Genomic DNA, 18,808 nt, shown 5'->3' on the forward strand with positions numbered 1-18,808 from the left:
TGCTAACTTATAGCTCTGCCAGATTTTTCAAGTGTGTTATTTAACCTTTGCAATGAAATGGAATGCTTCCTCCAGCACAAGGAGGGGATTTTCTCCGAAATAATGGTTTACTAAATCAACACACATACAATACACTGCTTTTTCCTAACTTTTTAAAAACAAACAATTTGAACATTAATGTTTTTCATTTTTGTAACTGAAGTTGAATTCATAAGCGGTGCCTGGTACTAGTTTATATTCCTTTAAGTCAATCAGTCCCTGATATGACTCTGTAGACCAGGCTGTCATATGATAAAACTGTCATAGGGAACATGGAGTGAGTTCTTCATAAATCTAAATGTGTTCAATGGGAAGGCTGTCTTTTAGTCTGAGATTTTGCCCCTTCTACGTTCTTTTTTTTAATTTTATTTTTTTAAGTTTTAATTTATTCATTCATTTTAAGTAATCTCTTCCTCCAATGTGGGGCTCGAACTCACGACCCTGAGATCAAGTGTCGCATGCTCTTCCTCCCTAGCCAGCCAGGAGCCCCTCCTCTTCTACATTCTTGGTGTTAAAATGTACACTTATTTTATAGAAAAAGATAATTTTTAAAAATTTCAGATTTTATGTATATATATATATTTTTTCCAGTCTTATTGAGGTATAATTGACATACATCACTGTGTGAGTTTCAGGTTTACGGCATAAAGGTTTGACTTACGTATATTGTGAAATAATTACAACAATAAGTTCAGTTAACATCCATCATGACCTATAGGTAGAATAAAAAAAAAACCTCTCTCCTCCTTGTGGGGGGAGCTGCAACTTTTATATATCCTACAGCAGTGGTAACAATAGTCATCATGTTGCACATTACTTCCCTAGTACTTGCGTATCTTATAACAGGAAGTTTGTACTCTTTGACCTCTTTCCTCAAATTCCCCCATCTGTTCCACCCTCCCCCCCGCCCCCATCTCTGGTAACCGCAAGTCTGATCTTTTTTCTATGAGTTTGGGGTTTTTTTCTTTCTTGTGTTTTCTTTTTCCTTTTTTTTTTTTAAAGATTGTACATATAAATTAGATCATATGGTATTCCCATTTCTCTTTTTGACTTATTTCACTTCACTTCATAATGCCCTCAGGGTCCATCCATGTTGTCGCAAATGGCAGGATTTCCTTTTTTTTTTTTAATGGCTGAATATTCCATTATGTGTTTATGTGTATCTATATATACATATATATATATGTATATATAGATACACACCACAACTTCTTTGTCCACTTACCTGTCAGTGGACACTTAGGTTGTTTCCATGTTTTGGCTATTGTAAATAATGGTGCTCTGAACACAGGAGTGCAGATATCTTTTCAAGTTAGTGTCTTTGTTTCCTTTGGATATGTTCCCAGAAGTGAAATTACTAGGTAATATGGTAGTTCTATTTTTAATTTTTTGAGGATCCTCCATACTGTTTTCCATAATGGTTGTACAAATTTAGAATCCCGCCAGCAGTGTGTAAAGTTCCCTTTTCTTCACATTAATCCTCTCATAGTCCCTTCAACTAAGGTGGCAACAGGTGGAGATAATTCTCTTACAGGAAGGCAGCAATAATGGGAGTAAAATAAAATCTACAATATCATGCATACTGAAACACTCATGTAGTGTATATAAATAAAGGACAATAATAAACAGGTGTCCACTATCAAGCTGAAAAAATATAACCAATACCTCTGAAGCCCCCATCTGCTTTTATACCACTTATCCAAATATAACCATTCTCTTGAAATTTGTGTTTATCATACCTTTCATATATTCCAGTGTGTGAATATCCCACAATTTAGGTTTCCTCTTGAGTTAATTCCAGTTTTTTGCTAGTATGAAAATGGTGCTGAGGACATTCCTTTATGTGTCTTCTGGTGTACAGTGCAGGAGTCTCTTCAGGGTATGAACTTAGGGTGGAATTGCTGGAATGTGGGGCATGTACATCTTTAATTTTATTAGATAATGCCCATTGTTTGCCAAGGCGCTATAACGTTTACTGTTGCACTAGTAGTGTTTTATGTATTACCAGTGCTCATGTCCTCGTTCACATTTGAAAGTCTGACAACATCTCATTTTTAGTGTAGTGAATATAAATCAGATTCTTTTTTGAATGTACAGAGAGGTCCTCCTCCAACTTTCATGTGTACACAAATCACTTGGAGATGCTATTAAAAGTGCAGGTTTTGATTCATAGATTGGAATAGGGATGGGAGCTGAGATCCTGAATTTCTAACAAGCTCCCAGGTGATGCCAGTGCTGTTGGACCATAAACTGTAGTTTGAGTAACAAGGGTCTAAGGCACTAAAATAGAGTTGCCGCCGTGTTGGCTGTGCATAGCACCTAAAGAGTCTTTGGAACATGGGCGCCTGGGTGGCTCAGATGGTTAAGCGTCTGCCTTCGGCTCAGGTCATGATCCCAGGGTCCTGGGATCGAGTCCCGCATCGGGCTCCCTGCTCCTTGGGAGCCTGCTTCTCCCTCTGCTTCTCTCTCTCTCATGAATAAATAAATAAATCTTTAAAAAAAAAAAAAAAAGAGTCTTTGGAACAAAACTGCTAAATAATAGTATTTGATACAGCCGCTCAATCTAGGGTTTTTGAATCATACCATATATTTTACTGACACTAGATGAGTAGTGTAGATAATTTTTTTTCATTTAGGAATTTTGGATAACAAAAAGTCCCAAGACACAGTTTTAACCATTCTACTTGTACTCTACTGCTGCAGGCTTTTGTTTGTTTTTTAATTTGCAACTTCTGTTTTGTGCAAATATTGGCCATTAGCGAGTAGAGTAGCAGATTTCTTTGTTCTTAGAGATTTGTTTCTTTGTAACTGACACACAGAATTCGGATTTTAAACCAAGTCCACTCTATTAAAGTTCTAAAGACACTGTTTCTTCTCAGGTTGGTACTAGATTAATATAACGGACTAAGTAGCTGAGGAGTGACCCATAAATATCTCCATTGGCATTCTTTAACTTAAGTACCTTAAATCTAGGGGAAACTTTGCCGAATTCCGTTTAGTTATTTTTAAAATTATTACCTGTTTTTACTCATGCATGGGTAAATAATATAGAGCAACCAACTTTTGGTTGCTCTATATGTACATTACTCATTTTAAATCCATCACAAAGTATTTTGATTGTAATCCATTACTAGGTGAGTTCTAGGTGGTGTCTTTAAAAGAAAAAAGTTTAAGGAGTCTTTAAGGGAGCTAATGGAACTTGTCAGTAAGCAAGCATTAGGCTAACTGATCATCACACACTAACTGGATAAAATGAAGGATAGAATAAAAATAAACACATATTTCTCAGCGCAAAATGGTGATATGTGGTCTCTGGCATGCACCTGTAACAAGGTAATAATCCCTACTAATTCCAAATTGCATTATTAAAAAACTGTAAGGACAGAAACACCACTCAGACTAGCTTATACAGTGAAGAGTTATTGGCCCATATAATTGAGAACAACAGGGCTGGAATGAGCTTTACATAAATGAAAGAGAGGTTCTAATTATTATGAGACCCTCTCATCTCCTGGCTTTGATTCTCTTTCTGTGGATCCTCTTCTAATGTAGATGGGCTTCCCTTCAAAGTGGTAGTGATGTTGTTGGTGGTGATAGAGGGGACTTTTTGAGGTGGAAGATAAAGTGGCAGCTTCAGGATGATGTCACATCAAAGAGAAGTAAGAAAACTCTTCCAGAGGCCTTCCACTCTAAAGTAGCCCTGTAACTTATTCATTCTTCATTAAATCAGCTGTTTCCTTTATAGCCTTTATCACAAATTATCTCATTTGTTTGCTCGCCTGGTTGTTTATCCTCCCCACTACAAGTTAAAATCCATTAGAAGCAGGAATGGTGCCTATTTTGTTAATTTGGTGTAACCCCAGCATCTAGTAGGCACTTGGGAAATAGTAAGAAAACAAATATATGAAAAGGGGAGAACTTAGGTCCTGCTTGAGCCACTTGTCATTATGTGGTCTGGAGGGTATGATACCGTTGACTGATAGACCTATCAGAGTTGCATGGAATGGAGAAAGAACGGTTTCATCTGGAAATGGAAATTTGTATAAATTTTAAAACAGAGTGCCTTCCAGAGAAAGGCAGCCCCATGAATGGAGCCTTGGGCTGGATTTCAGCCCTACCTAATGGTCTCTGTGCACGGAGGCCCTGGTTGAGTATCCATCTTCTATCTTACCTTCTGAATTGCTTATGCTGAAGTGAGGATATTAGGAGCAAAAGTATGAGCTGGACGTGTCTTTGCATCTGGATCCTGCTTGGCCAACTCTGTGTTGGCTATGTGCTTAGCCATGTCCTATAAATATTCTAACAGAGCTGACTTGTCCTGGGAAATTCCTCTTTCCCCCCCATTCCCTCCCCTTCATTTTTCTGTCTAGTGTTAATTGGTCACATTTCTCCAGTTCTCTGCATTTCCATTTCCATATCAGCTGGATAATTCTGCTTTAAAAGAAGAAGAAACTGCCTGTATCCATCACAGGCCCTTCAGTAGTATATACTTGTCTTAAAGCTCAATCCCTTTGAGGTTTGTTTTATATTTTAATTGAAGATCTCCTTGAGGCAGTGAAATGCTCACTCCTTAAAAAGACACAAATGGGTGGAAGGAACAGAAACCCTCTCAATCTACTCATATAAGGCTGCTGGGAATCTCGTAAGTTCCAGAAGTACAGCGGAGCCTCTCAATACCTGGAAGGTTCTCAGGCAGCAATTCTGGCCCTCTCTCTCTTTCTGGGACTACTTGGTTTCTCCTCGGCTTTACTCTGGACACTGGTTCCATTCATCTTATTTTCTTTAAACCCTGCCTTTCTCTGGTGTACTGATGAACCTGCAAGTGGCAAAAAAATGGCAACTAGTACTTAGTCTACTCATTGGATTCTCAGGGCAAGTCCATAAGAAGTCTGCACCATAATCCCTTGGGGACTTTAAAAAGAAAGATGTACAGGCCTCAAACAATCCGAGTCAGTAGGTCTGGGGTCCTAGAATCTATTTTAAAATGTTTCCCAGTAGGAATTCCAGGACTCTTCCACAATCACAAGAAGGAAAGAAAATGAGTGAATGATGAGGTAGATGAGACAGGCCCTAGCACCTGCTACATACCTCTGTTTGCCATTCCTTGCTATTGATCTTCCTATCCAAGGAGTGGAGATGGACATTTTAAGGAATTGGCAGCAAACATTGAAGGATATAATAATTTTTTATTAAAAGCAGCAGTACTGACAGCAGTAATTCTTAGTCTCACTTGGGGGTGGGCAGTGCAGTTGGGCAGTGGGGTCATCTACCCATTATCAAATAAGTGCCAGTATTTTGATCTCGGATGCCCTTGGATGTACAAGGCAGGCCTGGGTGTTCCTGACCTGAGACCTTTAGACCCACTGCAGTAGATTGCTTTGAAAACCTCTGTAGCTATGGTAGCAGCTATCCAAATAGTCGGGCAGCTTCAGTGTCCATCACTGTCGAACTAGCTACAGTGTGTGTCTGTGTCTCTTAGCTCAGTCTTTAGAGAGAATTTGGTCACTGGCCAGCCACTCAGGGGCCTACTCTGGGATTGGGGGTCAGAGTAAACTTTGAGAAGAGCATAAGTAGTAAGTGCATTATAAACTTTCTTTTGGTTGGCTTACAAAGTAGAGCATTTAGTGAGTATCTGTAATCCCTTTTCATTTTGGTTATTTGGTAGATAATAGAGATTGTTTTCCTAAGTCAATTATAATGAATTGTATGAATATGACTCCAACGTATTTTTATATGTGAAATAAATGCCCTTACCAGTATTCAGAATATTTACCAAGTATTTTTATGGCAAGCATTTTCATTGTCTCCTCATATTTTAATAAAAATAACATTTTGATAAAATATATATTACATTAAGTTGTAAATAAAGTAACCATTTAATATTTAAAATATAATGCCATATACTTTACCTCTTATTATGTACTGACATGTGAAGAGTTGTAACAGTTTGATTCTGAGACCTCTCTATAGTAATAGAAGCCATCACTTTAAAGATTTATTTATTTGAGGTGGGGGGGCAAAGGGAGAGAATCTTCAAGCAGACTCCCTGCTGAGTGCAGAGCCCACACCAGGGCTTGATCTCCCGGCTCATGAAATCATGACCTGAGCCTAAACCAGGAAGTCAGTCACTTAACTGACTGACCCCCCCAGGCCCCCGAGAAGCCATCACTTTATTTAATAAATTTGTCTCCTGTACAACTTCAGGGACTTGATGGCTTTACATAGGTATCAATTAGGTAAAGTATGCAAAGATAAACACTTTTAACAAAGATTGAGCACAATAGCTCTGTACTAGATTTCTGTTTACAGAGTAGCTGTGTGGCTCAAAACAGTTATGTGTTTAAGCCCACAAAGTATAGTGTCATTACCTTCAGGTTGGTTTAAGAACATGTGTGTTTTATATGAGAATCTTAAGTATCAAGATTGTTAATCTGATTTTTAAAAATTATTCTATTTTCTTCTTTTCAGATCCAATCGCTCTGTGGAACTTCTAAACACCTATTATTAGTAGAAACATTATTTCCTACACAATGAAGTCAACATCTTAATTTAAACCAGCATTTGTGTGATTCTGATTTACCTACAATGGTTCACGAATCTTGAGATCTAAGGAGTACAGGGTCTTTTGCGATGACAATATGACTAATAGCAAAGGAAGATCTATTACTAATAACACAAGTAGTGGTCCAAGTAGTGGAGGAGGTTTAGTAGACTGGACTTTAAGCTTAAATACAATTCAGTCTGATAAGTTTTTAAACTTGTTGTTGAGTATGGTTCCAGTAATTTATCAGAAAAACCAGGAAGATAGGCACAAGAAAGCTAACGGTATTTGGCAAGATGGGTTATCAACAGCAGCACAGACTTTTAGCAGTCGATCTGAGCAGCTCATGGAGTTTCACAATTTCTCAGAGCAGTCTTTTCATGGCAATAATGGGCACACACCAGCAAGCTGTAGCCCCAAGTATGATGACTATGCCAACTACAGTTACTGTGATGGAAAGGGCACTGCAGAAGCTGCCGCCATGTTACAGAATGAAGATGCATCTAGTGATGGGGATGAAGACGCCATTGTGGAAGCAAACCAGAAATCACCAAAGGAATCCAGTGGTGTCATGGCACTGCAAATACTGGTGCCATTTTTGCTAGCTGGTTTTGGAACAGTTTCAGCCGGCATGGTTTTGGATATAGTCCAGGTGGGTTTGTCTCTTTGTTTATCTTCACTGTCTTTGTTGTTGAAAGTGCTTTGTGTAGGTTACTAATCTCAAACATTTACTTTAGATTTAATTTATCCCTTAGTGAAATGAAGGGATGCTCACTCAAGCAGAGAATCTGCTGTTTCTAGGTGTTTTTTGTTTGTTTGTTTTCCTTTAGAGGTTCTAAGAGAATAGTCTCATTCTGTCAAGTGACTCTTCATAAAGGATTACAATGGTGAAATAACCCCAAAATGGGTACAGTGCAAAACCCATTAAATGTTATATTTAAATACTTCATTTTTTAAAATAAAAACATATACTTGTTAAAATGAATTCAAACAATGCAGAGTATTAAATAAGAAGATAAAATCTTCCCTCTTCCTCCTCTTCAAACCAGACTCTCTTCTCCTGCAGAGATTATCATCATTAAGGGTTTGTTGTGTTTACTTGCAGACATTTTTCTATGCTTACATATATACCTATGTGTAGAGTTTCTTTTTCAGAAAAAATTGAAGTGCTATATATATTTTTCTACAACTTATTTTTATTGCTTAATAATATATCTTAGACATCTTTCCAAACTAATGACAAAGAAGTTCTGCATTTTAAAATGAGAGCTTCATATTCCATTGTATGTACATACTAAAATTTACTTATTCACTGTCCCATGCTAATGCTATAATGAATACCCTTATAAATATATCATTATATACTTACACTAATATTTTCATAGGATAGATTTTAAAAATGGGATTGCTGGGGATTAGGGTAAGTGTATGTGTTTAAAATTTTATAGAGACCATCAGATTGACTTTCAGAAAGATTACACCAAATATTTATACTCCTACCATCAATGTGGATGTACTTTTATTTTTCCATGTCCTTATGAGGGTTGAATATTCTTGATCATTTTCACTTTTGGTAATTGATAGGGAAATATTTTCATATTTTAATTAACATTCTTTAATTATTATTAATGTTTAGCATGTTTTTATATGCCTTGGCGATTTTTAGCTCTTCTATGAATATCTCTTATATGAATTACTTTTTTGTATCTATTATCCATCTTAAAATATATATGTGCTACTTATTGATTTGTAGGAATTCTTAATGTAGTATGGTTATGGAATTACCTACTATATAATTATCTTTCTAAAGTAGTAAGTTGTTAAAATGTGGCATTCTGTTATTATGAGTTTTCATTCATCAGTCAGAGAAAGATTGACTTTGGGAAAGTGTTAGAATAACATTTATGTGCCCTTGTCTTTCATTGCTTGCTCCCTAAAAGAAATCTCAGGTCATTTGTGACACCAAAAAATTTTTTAACAGATAGCATTTTTATCTAAATGGAAAACATACATAAATAGAAACAATTTTTCCACCATCAGTTGGAGAAAGGATAGGAAAGAACTGTCTTAAGATGTATATTGGATTTTTACAGGATTCAGACAAGAAAAAAGAAATAAAGGGCATCCATATTGGTAAGGAAGAAGTAAAACATTCACTATTTGCAGGTGACATGAGACTATATATAGAAAACCCTTAGGACTCCACCAAAACTACTACTATTGATAAATGAATTCAGTAAAGTCACAGGATACAAAATTAATAAAAGAAATCTATTGCATTTCTATACACTAATAATGAAATTGCAGAAAGAGAAATTAAGAAAACAATCCCATTTACAATTGTGCCAAAAATACTAGATACCTATTATTAAACAACCAAGGAGGTGAAAGACTTGTACTCTGAAAACTATAAACACTGTTGAAAGAAATTGAAGATGATCCTTTTAATGTATTGTTGGATCCTATTAGCTAGGATTTTGTTGAGAATTTTGGGAATCCATATTCATCAGGGATATTGGTCTGAAATTCTTCTTTTTCATGGGGTCTTTGCCTGGTTTGGGGATTAAGGTAATGCTGGCCTCATAGAATGAGTCTGGAAGCTTTCCTTCTGTTTCTGTTTTTTGAAGCAGAGAAAGTCAATTATCATATGGTTTCACTTATTTGTGGAACATAAGAAATAGCATGGAGGACATTAGGAGAAGGAAGGGAAAAATGAAGGGGAGGAAATCGGAGGGGGAGACAAACCATGAGAGACTGTGGACTCGGAGAAACAAATTGAGGGTTTTAGAGGGGAGGTGGGTGGGGGGATGGGTATTAAGGAAGGCACGTATTGCATGGAGCACTGGGTGTTATACGCAAACAATGAATCCTGGAACACTACATCAAAAACTAATGATGTACTGTATGGTGACTAACATAACATAATAAAATAAAATTAAATAAAAAAAATTGAGGAAGACACGAACAAATGGAAAGCTATCCCATGCTCAGGGATTGGAAGAACCAATATTGTTAAAGTGTCCATACCACCCCAAAGCAATCTACAGATATAATGCAATCCCTATCAAAATACCAACAGCATTTTTCAGAGAACTAGAACAAATAGTACTAAAGTTTGTATGGAAACACAAAGACACTGAATAGCCACAGCAACCTTGAAAAAGAAGAACAAAGCTGGTAGGTGTCCCAATCCCCAGATTTTAAGATATACTACAAAGCTGTAGTAATAAAAACAGGGGGTGCCTGGCTGGCTCAATCAGTAGAGCATGTGACTCTTGATCTCAGGGTCATGAGTTGAAGTTCCACATTGGGTGTAGGGTTTACTTAAGAAAAAAAAAAAAAGAATGGTACTGGCATAAAAATAGACACATAGATCAATGGAACAGAATAGAGCCCAGAAACAAACCCATGCTTATACAGTCAATTAATCTATGACAAAGGAGGCAAGAACATACAATGGGGAAAATATGGTTTCTTCAACAAAAAGATGTGAAAACTGACCACCTACATGCAGAAGAGTGAAACTGGACCACTTTCTCACACCATACAGAAAAATAAGCTCAAAATGGATTAACCTAAATGGGAGACCTGAAACCATAAAACTCCTAGAAGAGAGCACAAACAGTAATTTCTCTGACGTTGGCCAGAGAAACATTTTTCTAGATATGTCTCCTCAGACAAGGGAAACAAAAGCAAACTGAAACTATTGGGACTACACCAAAATAAAGAGGTTTTGCACAGTGAGGGAAACCATCAACAAAACAAAAAGACAGCTGAATGGGAGGAGATATTTGCAAATGATATGTCCAATACGAGGTTAATATCCAAACTATATGAAGAACTTATACAACTCAACACCAAAACCCACAAATAATCTGATTAAAAATGGGCACATTTTTTTCTGAAGAAGACATACAGATAGCCAACAGACACATGAAAACATGTTCAACGTCAGTAATCATCAAGGAAATGCAAATCAAAACCACAGTGAGATATCACCTTAGACCTGACAGAATGGCTAAAATCAAGTACACAAGAAATAACAAGTATTGGTGAGGATATGGGGAAAAAGGAACTCTCGTGCACAACTGGTGGGAATGCAAACTGGTGCAGCCATTGTGGAAACAGTGTGGTGATTCCTTAAAAAATTAAAAAATAGAAATACCATATGATCCAGTAATTCCATTATGATATTTACCTAAAGAAAATGAAAACACTAATTCGAAAAGCTATATGCGCCCCTATGTTTATTGTACCATTATTTACAGTAGCCGAGATGTGGGAGCAACCCAAGTATCCATTGGTGGGTGAAAGGTTAAATAAAAAGTGGTATAGATACAATGGAATCTTACTCAGCCATGAAAAAGAATGAGATCTTGCCATTTGCAACAACATGGATGGACCTAGAGGGTATAATGCTAAGTGAAATAAGTCAGAGAATGACAAATACTGTATGATTTCACTCATATGTGGAATTTAAGAAACAAAATGTACAAGAAAAGGAGACAAAAACAGACTCTTAAATATAGAGAACAAACTGATGTTACCAGATGGAAGGTGGGTGGGGAGATTGGGTAAAATAGGTAAAGGGGATTAAGAGTACACTTATCTTGATGAACACTGAGTGATGTATAGAATTGTGGAATCATATTATTGTACACTTGAAACTAATATAACATTGTGCATTAATTATCCATCAGTAAAAAGTGTTGGGGAAAATAGAAACATTGCAGATGTAATTAATTTAAAGATATTGAGATGGGGAGATTTGTGGATTTTCCAGGTGGGTCTTAATAAGAGGGAGACAGGAGGTTAGAGTGAGGGAGGTGGAAAGTATATTGAATTTTTGAATGGACTGTAAAACTAACAGAGGACCAAATCTACCTGTCCCCTTGAAGTATTTCAAGTTATTACAATAGTATCACAACAGCTAAAATGAATAAGCTATTTCTGGTTGACATTTTTTTCTTGATATAGCAGTTACTCTGAAGAAACACTCAACATTTACTCTAGATGATAGTAACATCTATAAGATTAATATGTTAGAGTATAGATTATTAGAATATTTATATAGCTTATGTACCTTCCTCTGGTGTAATGTTTATTTCTTGATACTATTTGAGATAATAACACGTGTATAATTGATTTATAATATTAAACTTTAGTGTTAAAAATTATAAAAACAAATGTTTTGAAAAATTTCATTTAAATATGCTTTTAAAAACTTTTAATTGTGAAAATTAACACATATAGCATATAAAAACCAAAAATGTACAGCTCAGTGAATTTTCATGACACAAGCAACCATATAACTATCAGGTCAAGAAACAGAATCTTAGCAGTACTTCATTAGTCTTCTTTGTGCTCCCTTGTAATTGCTACCCTTTATTCCCCATCACCAAAGGTAATCAATAATCAGATTTTATGAGCCATACTTCTTTGTCTTTATAAATGTGTATCAGTAAACACCATTGTTTGGTTTTACTTAATTTTTCTAAAATTTTATACAGTGAAGTGTAGAATATATATTCCTCTGTGTCTGGCTTTTTTTTTGTTCAACATTATGTAAGTTTTATGAAACTGTAGTTCATTTATTTTTATTGCTATATGTTAATCCAATTATGAATAGATCACAATATATTCTCTTTGCTATTGATGGACATTGAGTTCATTGGTGTTTTTCCAGATTCTGGGTGCACATGTGCATGCATTTCTGTTGTATATACATGTAGAAATGGAATTTCTGGGTCTTAGGATATACAGGTATTTAAATTTAGTATATGTCAAATGGTTGTACCAATTTACAGATTAACTAGCTGTGTATGAGAGGTCTCATCACTCTGTGTTCTTATTTATACAAGGTATCAGCAGTCTTTTTAAGTTGAGAAATTTTGGCATATGTGTGGTGGTTTTAATGGGGATTTCCCTCATGACTAATGATGTTTACTGACCATTTATTTGGACATTACTGGTAAAGTTGGGTTTTTTTATTCATTTTCTTATTTGTTAGATTTTTTCTTACTGGTTTGTAAGAGTTATCTGTGTATTCTGGATACAAGTCCTTTAGTTATATGTATTAAAAATATCTTTCTTCTATGGCTTTTTCACTCTCTCAATGAGTTTTAATGAGCAGAAATTCTTAATTTTGATATAGTGCCTTTTTTCCTACTTTTCCATGGTTTGTACTTTTTGCTTCCTGCTTAAGAAATCTTTCCATACTTTCTTACCTTCTTAAAGTTTTGTTGTTTTGCCTTTACATTTTGCCTTCTACATTTAGATCATTCTCTCCCTGGAATAATTTTTTATAGAGAGTTTGAGTAGGGATTGTGTTTTGTTTTGTTTTGTTTTGTTTTTCTTTCCTATAAATCAGGTACACATTTATGTGCAGATGTGTTTCTGGGCTCTCTATTCTATTCCTTTGGTGTATTTATGTTGCTTGGCATGAATACTACACTATCTTAATATCTAGTAGAGAATGTTCTCTCCATGTTCTTCCTCAAAGTGCTTTCGTTATTCTTTTTCCTTTGCACTTTCATGTACATTTTAGTTTAAAAGCTTGTCAAGTTCCGCAAAAAAAGTTGCAATTGTGATTCAGATAGCATTGAATCTACAGATAATTAGGAGGAGAATTTACTCTTTACAACGCTGACTCTTCGGATACAGGTACATGGAATAGCCCTCTCCATTTATTTAAGTCATCTTTAATTTCCGCCTCTGATGTTTTCTAGTTTCTAAACACAGGTCTTTTACATTTTTGTTGGACTCTTTCCTGGTTATTTCATACTTTTTATGCTATTGTAAATAGTATAGTTCTTTAAAAAATTCACTTTCTGTTTGTGTGTATGTATTGACCCTGTATCTAGCAACATTGCTAAAATCACTTACTAATATTAATAATTCGTATGTAAATTATTTTAGAATTACTTCATCATAACCATATTACCTGTGAATAGTGACAGTATTTCTTTCTTTCTAAACCATTTATTTATTTGTTTGTTTATTTATATGTTTGTTTATTTTGGTGCCATTCTGTACTGGCTAGGACCTCCAAAGCATTATAAAAAAGAAGTGATGAAAGCAGGCTTGTCTTGTACCAGATTTCAAAGAGAAAGCTTTCAACAGTTCCTCATGAAGTATGGGGTTTGCTACTGATTTTTGTAATACTCTTTATCATATTAAGGACGGTTCTTTTTTTTAACTTACTGAGGTTTGTATTAAAAATCATGAATGGATGTTTAATTTTATCAAATCCTTTCTCTCTGTTAACACTCTATGATTTTTCCCCTTTATTTGTTGCTGTGTTGAATTATATTGATTAAACCAATCATATTTCTGGGATAAGATAACCTGGTCATGATTTATTGTTCTTTTTATACAATTCTGATTAATTTTGCTAATATTTTGGTGAGAATTTTTGCATCTATATTCATATGTAAGATTAGCCCATAATTGTCCTCATAACGTCATTAACAGTTTTTATTAAGGTAGTACTAGTCTCATGAGTGAATTTGAAAATGTTCTCTTTTTCCTTCCTATTTTTTGTTAAGGTTTATGTCACTTTGTCATTATTTCTTCCCTAAGTATTTGGTATAATTGCCTGATGAAGGCATCTGGACCTGCCATTTTCTGTGGAGGAATGTTTTTATTTACAGCTTGAGTTTCTTAAGAAGTCACAGGGCTAATCAAAATTTTCTATTTCTTCTTGTGTTTATTTTTGTAAGTTTTTAAAAAAATTTTCACCATTTCATCCCTAGCAGATTGAGTAGATTCTCAGTAAATGTTTGTTGAATAAATGTTGAACAGTCACCATTTGTTGAAGTTTGCTGTAGGCACTGCCCTAAGCTCTTTACATACATGATCTATTTTCATCCTTACAAGAAAACTGTAGGGAAGGTGCTATTGTCTTTGTTTTATAAACAAACAAACAAACAAAAAACAACTTTGTTATTAGGTAATAGAGCTGAGGATTGGATCTTGATCCAAATTCAATATCTAAGCTCTTAACCACTACACATTATACAAACTTAATGCATGTGAAATCTTTTGTAATCCTTTAAGGGCTACATACCTCATTTTTTTTTTTTTAAGGTTTTATTTATTTATTTGACAGAGAGAGCACACACACAAGCAGGGGGAATGGGAGAGGGGAGGGAGAAGCAGGCTCCCCACTGAGCAGAGAGCCCCATGGGGGGCTCGATCCCAGGACCCTGGGATCATGACCTGAGCGGAAGGCAGACGCTTAACTGACTGAGCCACCCAGGCCCCCAAGGGCTACATACCTCTAATGTGGTTAGAGTTCAGGGCCAGTTTTAAACAACTGAAAAACTGAAGTTTGTCTTTGGTACCATCTTAGTCTGCTTGGACTGCTATAATGAAATACTACAGGCTGGGTGGCTTAAACATTAGACTCTATTTCTCACAGTTCTGGAGGCTGGGAAGTCTAAGATCAAGGTCCCAGTCTATCCTGTTCCTGGTGAGAGCTCCTTTTCTGGTTTGCAGAGAGCTGCCTTCTCTCTGCGTCCTCACATGCTGGAGAGAGCAAAGGCTGGTGCCTCTTACTTTTCTTACAAAGGCACCAGTCCTATCAGATTCGGGCCCTACCCTTATGACTTCATGTAACCTTTATCACCACCTCATGGGCCCTATCTCCAAATACAGTCACACTGGGGATTAGGGCTTCAACACAGAAATTATGAAGGTGACACAATTCAGTCCCTAGCAGGTGTTGTTACGTGTGCTGCCTCAGCTGGATTATCAAATTCAGGATAAGGGGTTAAATGGCCATTAGTGTCTTAAGGCAGTACTTTAATATGTGGCCGATGGCAAATTAGGGTAGATTGCTTGGCCATTATCTGCTTTCTATTTATTAGGACATCTATTCCCTGTTTTATGTAAGACCTGCTCTAGCCCTGCCTCTCTGCTTTTACTTTTATTATTTAATTGTCATTCAGCTTGGAGTGGTTAATTGATGTTTGCTGAGAAAATTTGCCAAGATCACCTGTTTTGGGTGAGAGTAATAATTCAAAGATTGAGTTTATAGATATTTCCTCACTTTACAAATGAGGGATATGAGTGAGGCTCAGAGAGCTCCTTCAGCTAGCAAATACAGGGTAGGAATTCAAATTTAGAATTTTTACCCCAAAGTTGATGCCTTTTTGTAGTAGTGGGAAATACGAATACTTAGATTATAACTAAAGTGTATGACTGAACACTTAAGTACCTTTAGAAGTAAGAAGAGTGCTGTAGGACTTCTACTGAAGTACCAAAAAGACTATAGAGATATGGAATGTTCTTTTTACATGTTCAAGCTTACCCCAAGGAGTAAGCTTTTGTCCCAGTCTAAACTACCTTTGTGTGCTTGTGCCTTACAACATCACTTTATTCATCCTGGGCCCTAAATTAAAAAACTTAGTACAAGAGCTTGTGAAGCACAGTTACAGTACCTGGGAGATCAATGTTCAGTAAATGGTGTGATATTAACAGGTATCATTCATTGAATGTTCTTTCTCAGTACATTGTGTGAGTTATCTCACCTGATGTTTATGAAGACTCTGAGGTAGGTGGTGTTATTTCCATTTTATGTACAAGGCTTAGATATGAAGTTATTTGCCTAAGGTCATATAACTGGTAAGTGACTGAATTAAACTCAAGTAGGCTTTTAACTACTTACTGTACTATCTCCTTGTTTATAGGGGACATATCTTATCTTTGGATCACCTTCTATGGTCAGAACTTTTCTGTTGTAAGAAATTAAAACCCAACTAACCAGTTAATTTAAGCAATAATAATAATAAAGAATGCATTGTCTTTTGTAACTGTGAAGAATAGGTGTACAGCCTACCTCAGATATAACTAGATCAGGGACTTAATTTTATGATTATCTTCTCTCTGTCTCTCATTGCAATTTCCATTTTGTTTGTTGCCCACATTCTCTCCTATTGCACATAGCTCCTGACAGTTGTGGGGTCATATCCTTTTAGTTTCTTCTACAGAGGGAAAGAATGAGCTATCCTCTGTCTTCGGTTTGGAAGATTCTAAGGAAGAACTCTTCAGTTGGCTTGTCTTTGGTCACATGCTTACCCGTGGGGGACCAGTCAATGTGATTAGGGAGATAAAATAATATGATTAGCCCTGTTTGAGTCACACTTCTATCTCAGGGGACAGATGACCACTCAGATCAGCAATTTCACTAGAAGCACAAAGAATAAGAATTTAACTGCTTTTCAAGTGGAAGGCAATGGATATTGTTTCAAGGAAAATGGAGATGAAAAAGTATGCACAGGAGGTAAGAACAGCACCTTTAGTGTAGTGACCCCGCACATATAGGACTTGGCTCCTCCGTGGTCTTTTTGTTTATCTGAGACTGTGGTTCTCAAAGTGTGCTCCCTGAACCAGTACCATCAGCATCATCTGGGAACTTAGATACACAAATTCTCAGACTCTATCCTAGCTCTACGGAATCAGAAACCTGGGGTGAGGTCCAGCAATCTATTTTTATAAGCTTTGTTATTTCTGGTGATTTTGATGTGGGCTCCAGTTTGAGAACTATGAATCTCAAGTAATGTAAGTTCCCTTACTACTGGTAAATGGAGTTGGGTGGGATAGTTAGTCCACATAGTCTTTGGTCCCACTTACGTAGGGCCCAGTCCAAAAAACCAGCCTAATGCCTTACATAGAACAGACATTTAGTAATTCCTTGTTCAATGAATGAATGAAATGAAATAAACTCTACTTGGTTACAAATATTCCTGAATTTTGATAATCATACTTAGAGTTTTAAAATGATAGGATTCAGAATTGGAAATATCCTGGTCCAAGCTCTTTGTCTTTTCTTCCCTCACTAAAAATAAGCAAATCATTTTAAATGATTTGCCCAAGAACGTACAGCTTGTCAATGGCAGAGCCCTGTCTTGTGGATCAATCCTGTGCTCTGTATAACATGTTGTATGCGTATCTTGGATTGTCCATAGACCTAATCTATTATAAGATTCTCTAAAATGAGATTACTGTTAGCTACCCATCCATCTAAAAGAAATGTAAGTAAACTGAGCTAATACCTTTGGAACTTCCAGTAATTCCTAGGTAAATTTATACTGATCATTAGAATATTATTGAAAACTGATGTCTGCCAAACCCTGAGATCCTATTATGTTTTATGAAGATAGTATCATTGCAATGCTGAAAATACTCCTTTGAAATAGAGGATAGTATAGCTCTCAAATATTCCTTTGTTTATTACTATACTGCTGTGTGTGTTTTGGAATTCAGATGGAATGATGCAATACCTAAGCCGTATTTCTAACCATGGAACTCTGAGTTAGGGCTATTTTTCTGATATGGAAAGTAGAGCGGTCAGAGAGAAAACGGATACTTTGTTGAAGTTTTGTGGACATGATGCCAGTGTTTTAAAAGTGCAAAGAGAAGGGAAGAGGGCAGTATCAATGTTAGACAAATTTTTGTCATCAGTTTCTCAATTCACAAAATTAAGAAGGCATTGGCATGTTTGTCTCTCCTTATAAAGCATAGCTATCATTTTAGAGTTTGTATTAAAGAGAAAGTATCTCTTTTAAAATAGCTGTGATCTCAGGAAGGCACTAGCATTCCCTCTACGTAATGGATCTGGATTTTATTTAAAAAATAATACACGGACTTTGACCTCTGGGAAGCTGTAGTAAATGTACGTTTACCTATCCTGCCCATTAAGTACAACAACAAAACAAAACAAAACCCTGGAAACTTTATATAAAGCAAACATACGAAGGCTCTGTGAAAGGTGGGAAGAAGATAGTCTGGTTAAGCCCTTTTTGCTTCATATATCCCAGATTTGGAGTTAAAGAAGCCAGCAACCTGGGAATACCAACAGATGCAAACAACAACAACAAAAAACCTGCTCTCTCTAGCTAAAGGACTAGGAAAGGGGCAGTCTAGTGAGACAGAAACCTTGTAGACAAGAATTGTTCTACCCTAGCCAACCATGACAGAAAAGACTGTGGTCTCATCCACACACCCAGAGCCGCAAAGGCTCAGTTTGGGGCTGTAATGAACAACGTGGATATATGTGGAGGGCATTATGCTAAGTAAAATATGCCAGATGGAGAAAGACAGCTACTGCATGGTATCACTTATATGTGGAATCTTAAAAAAAATGTTTAACTCAAAGAAGCAGAGTAAAATGGTACTCGATAGGAGGATGGGGGAAATGGGGAGAGGTTGGTTAAAAGGTACAAA

General features: G+C 36.2%; 1 protein-coding gene across 5 annotated transcripts in view; it reads left to right on the forward strand.

Moving 5' to 3' along the window:
- SLC41A2 (solute carrier family 41 member 2) overlaps positions 1–18,808 on the forward strand; it is a 122,981-nt gene that overhangs the window by 21,212 nt on the left and 82,961 nt on the right. For all 5 annotated transcript variants that reach the window (XM_027593834.2, XM_027593839.2, XM_027593835.2 and 2 more), the window contains exon 2: positions 6,508–7,232. In XM_027593834.2, the coding sequence (XP_027449635.1) occupies positions 6,678–7,232 (555 nt within the window). In that variant the 5' untranslated portion in view covers positions 6,508–6,677. The remainder of the gene's footprint in view (positions 1–6,507; positions 7,233–18,808) is intronic.

Source organism: Zalophus californianus, chromosome 9 (assembly GCF_009762305.2).
Source record: "Zalophus californianus isolate mZalCal1 chromosome 9, mZalCal1.pri.v2, whole genome shotgun sequence".
NCBI classification, from domain to species: domain Eukaryota; kingdom Metazoa; phylum Chordata; class Mammalia; order Carnivora; family Otariidae; genus Zalophus; species Zalophus californianus.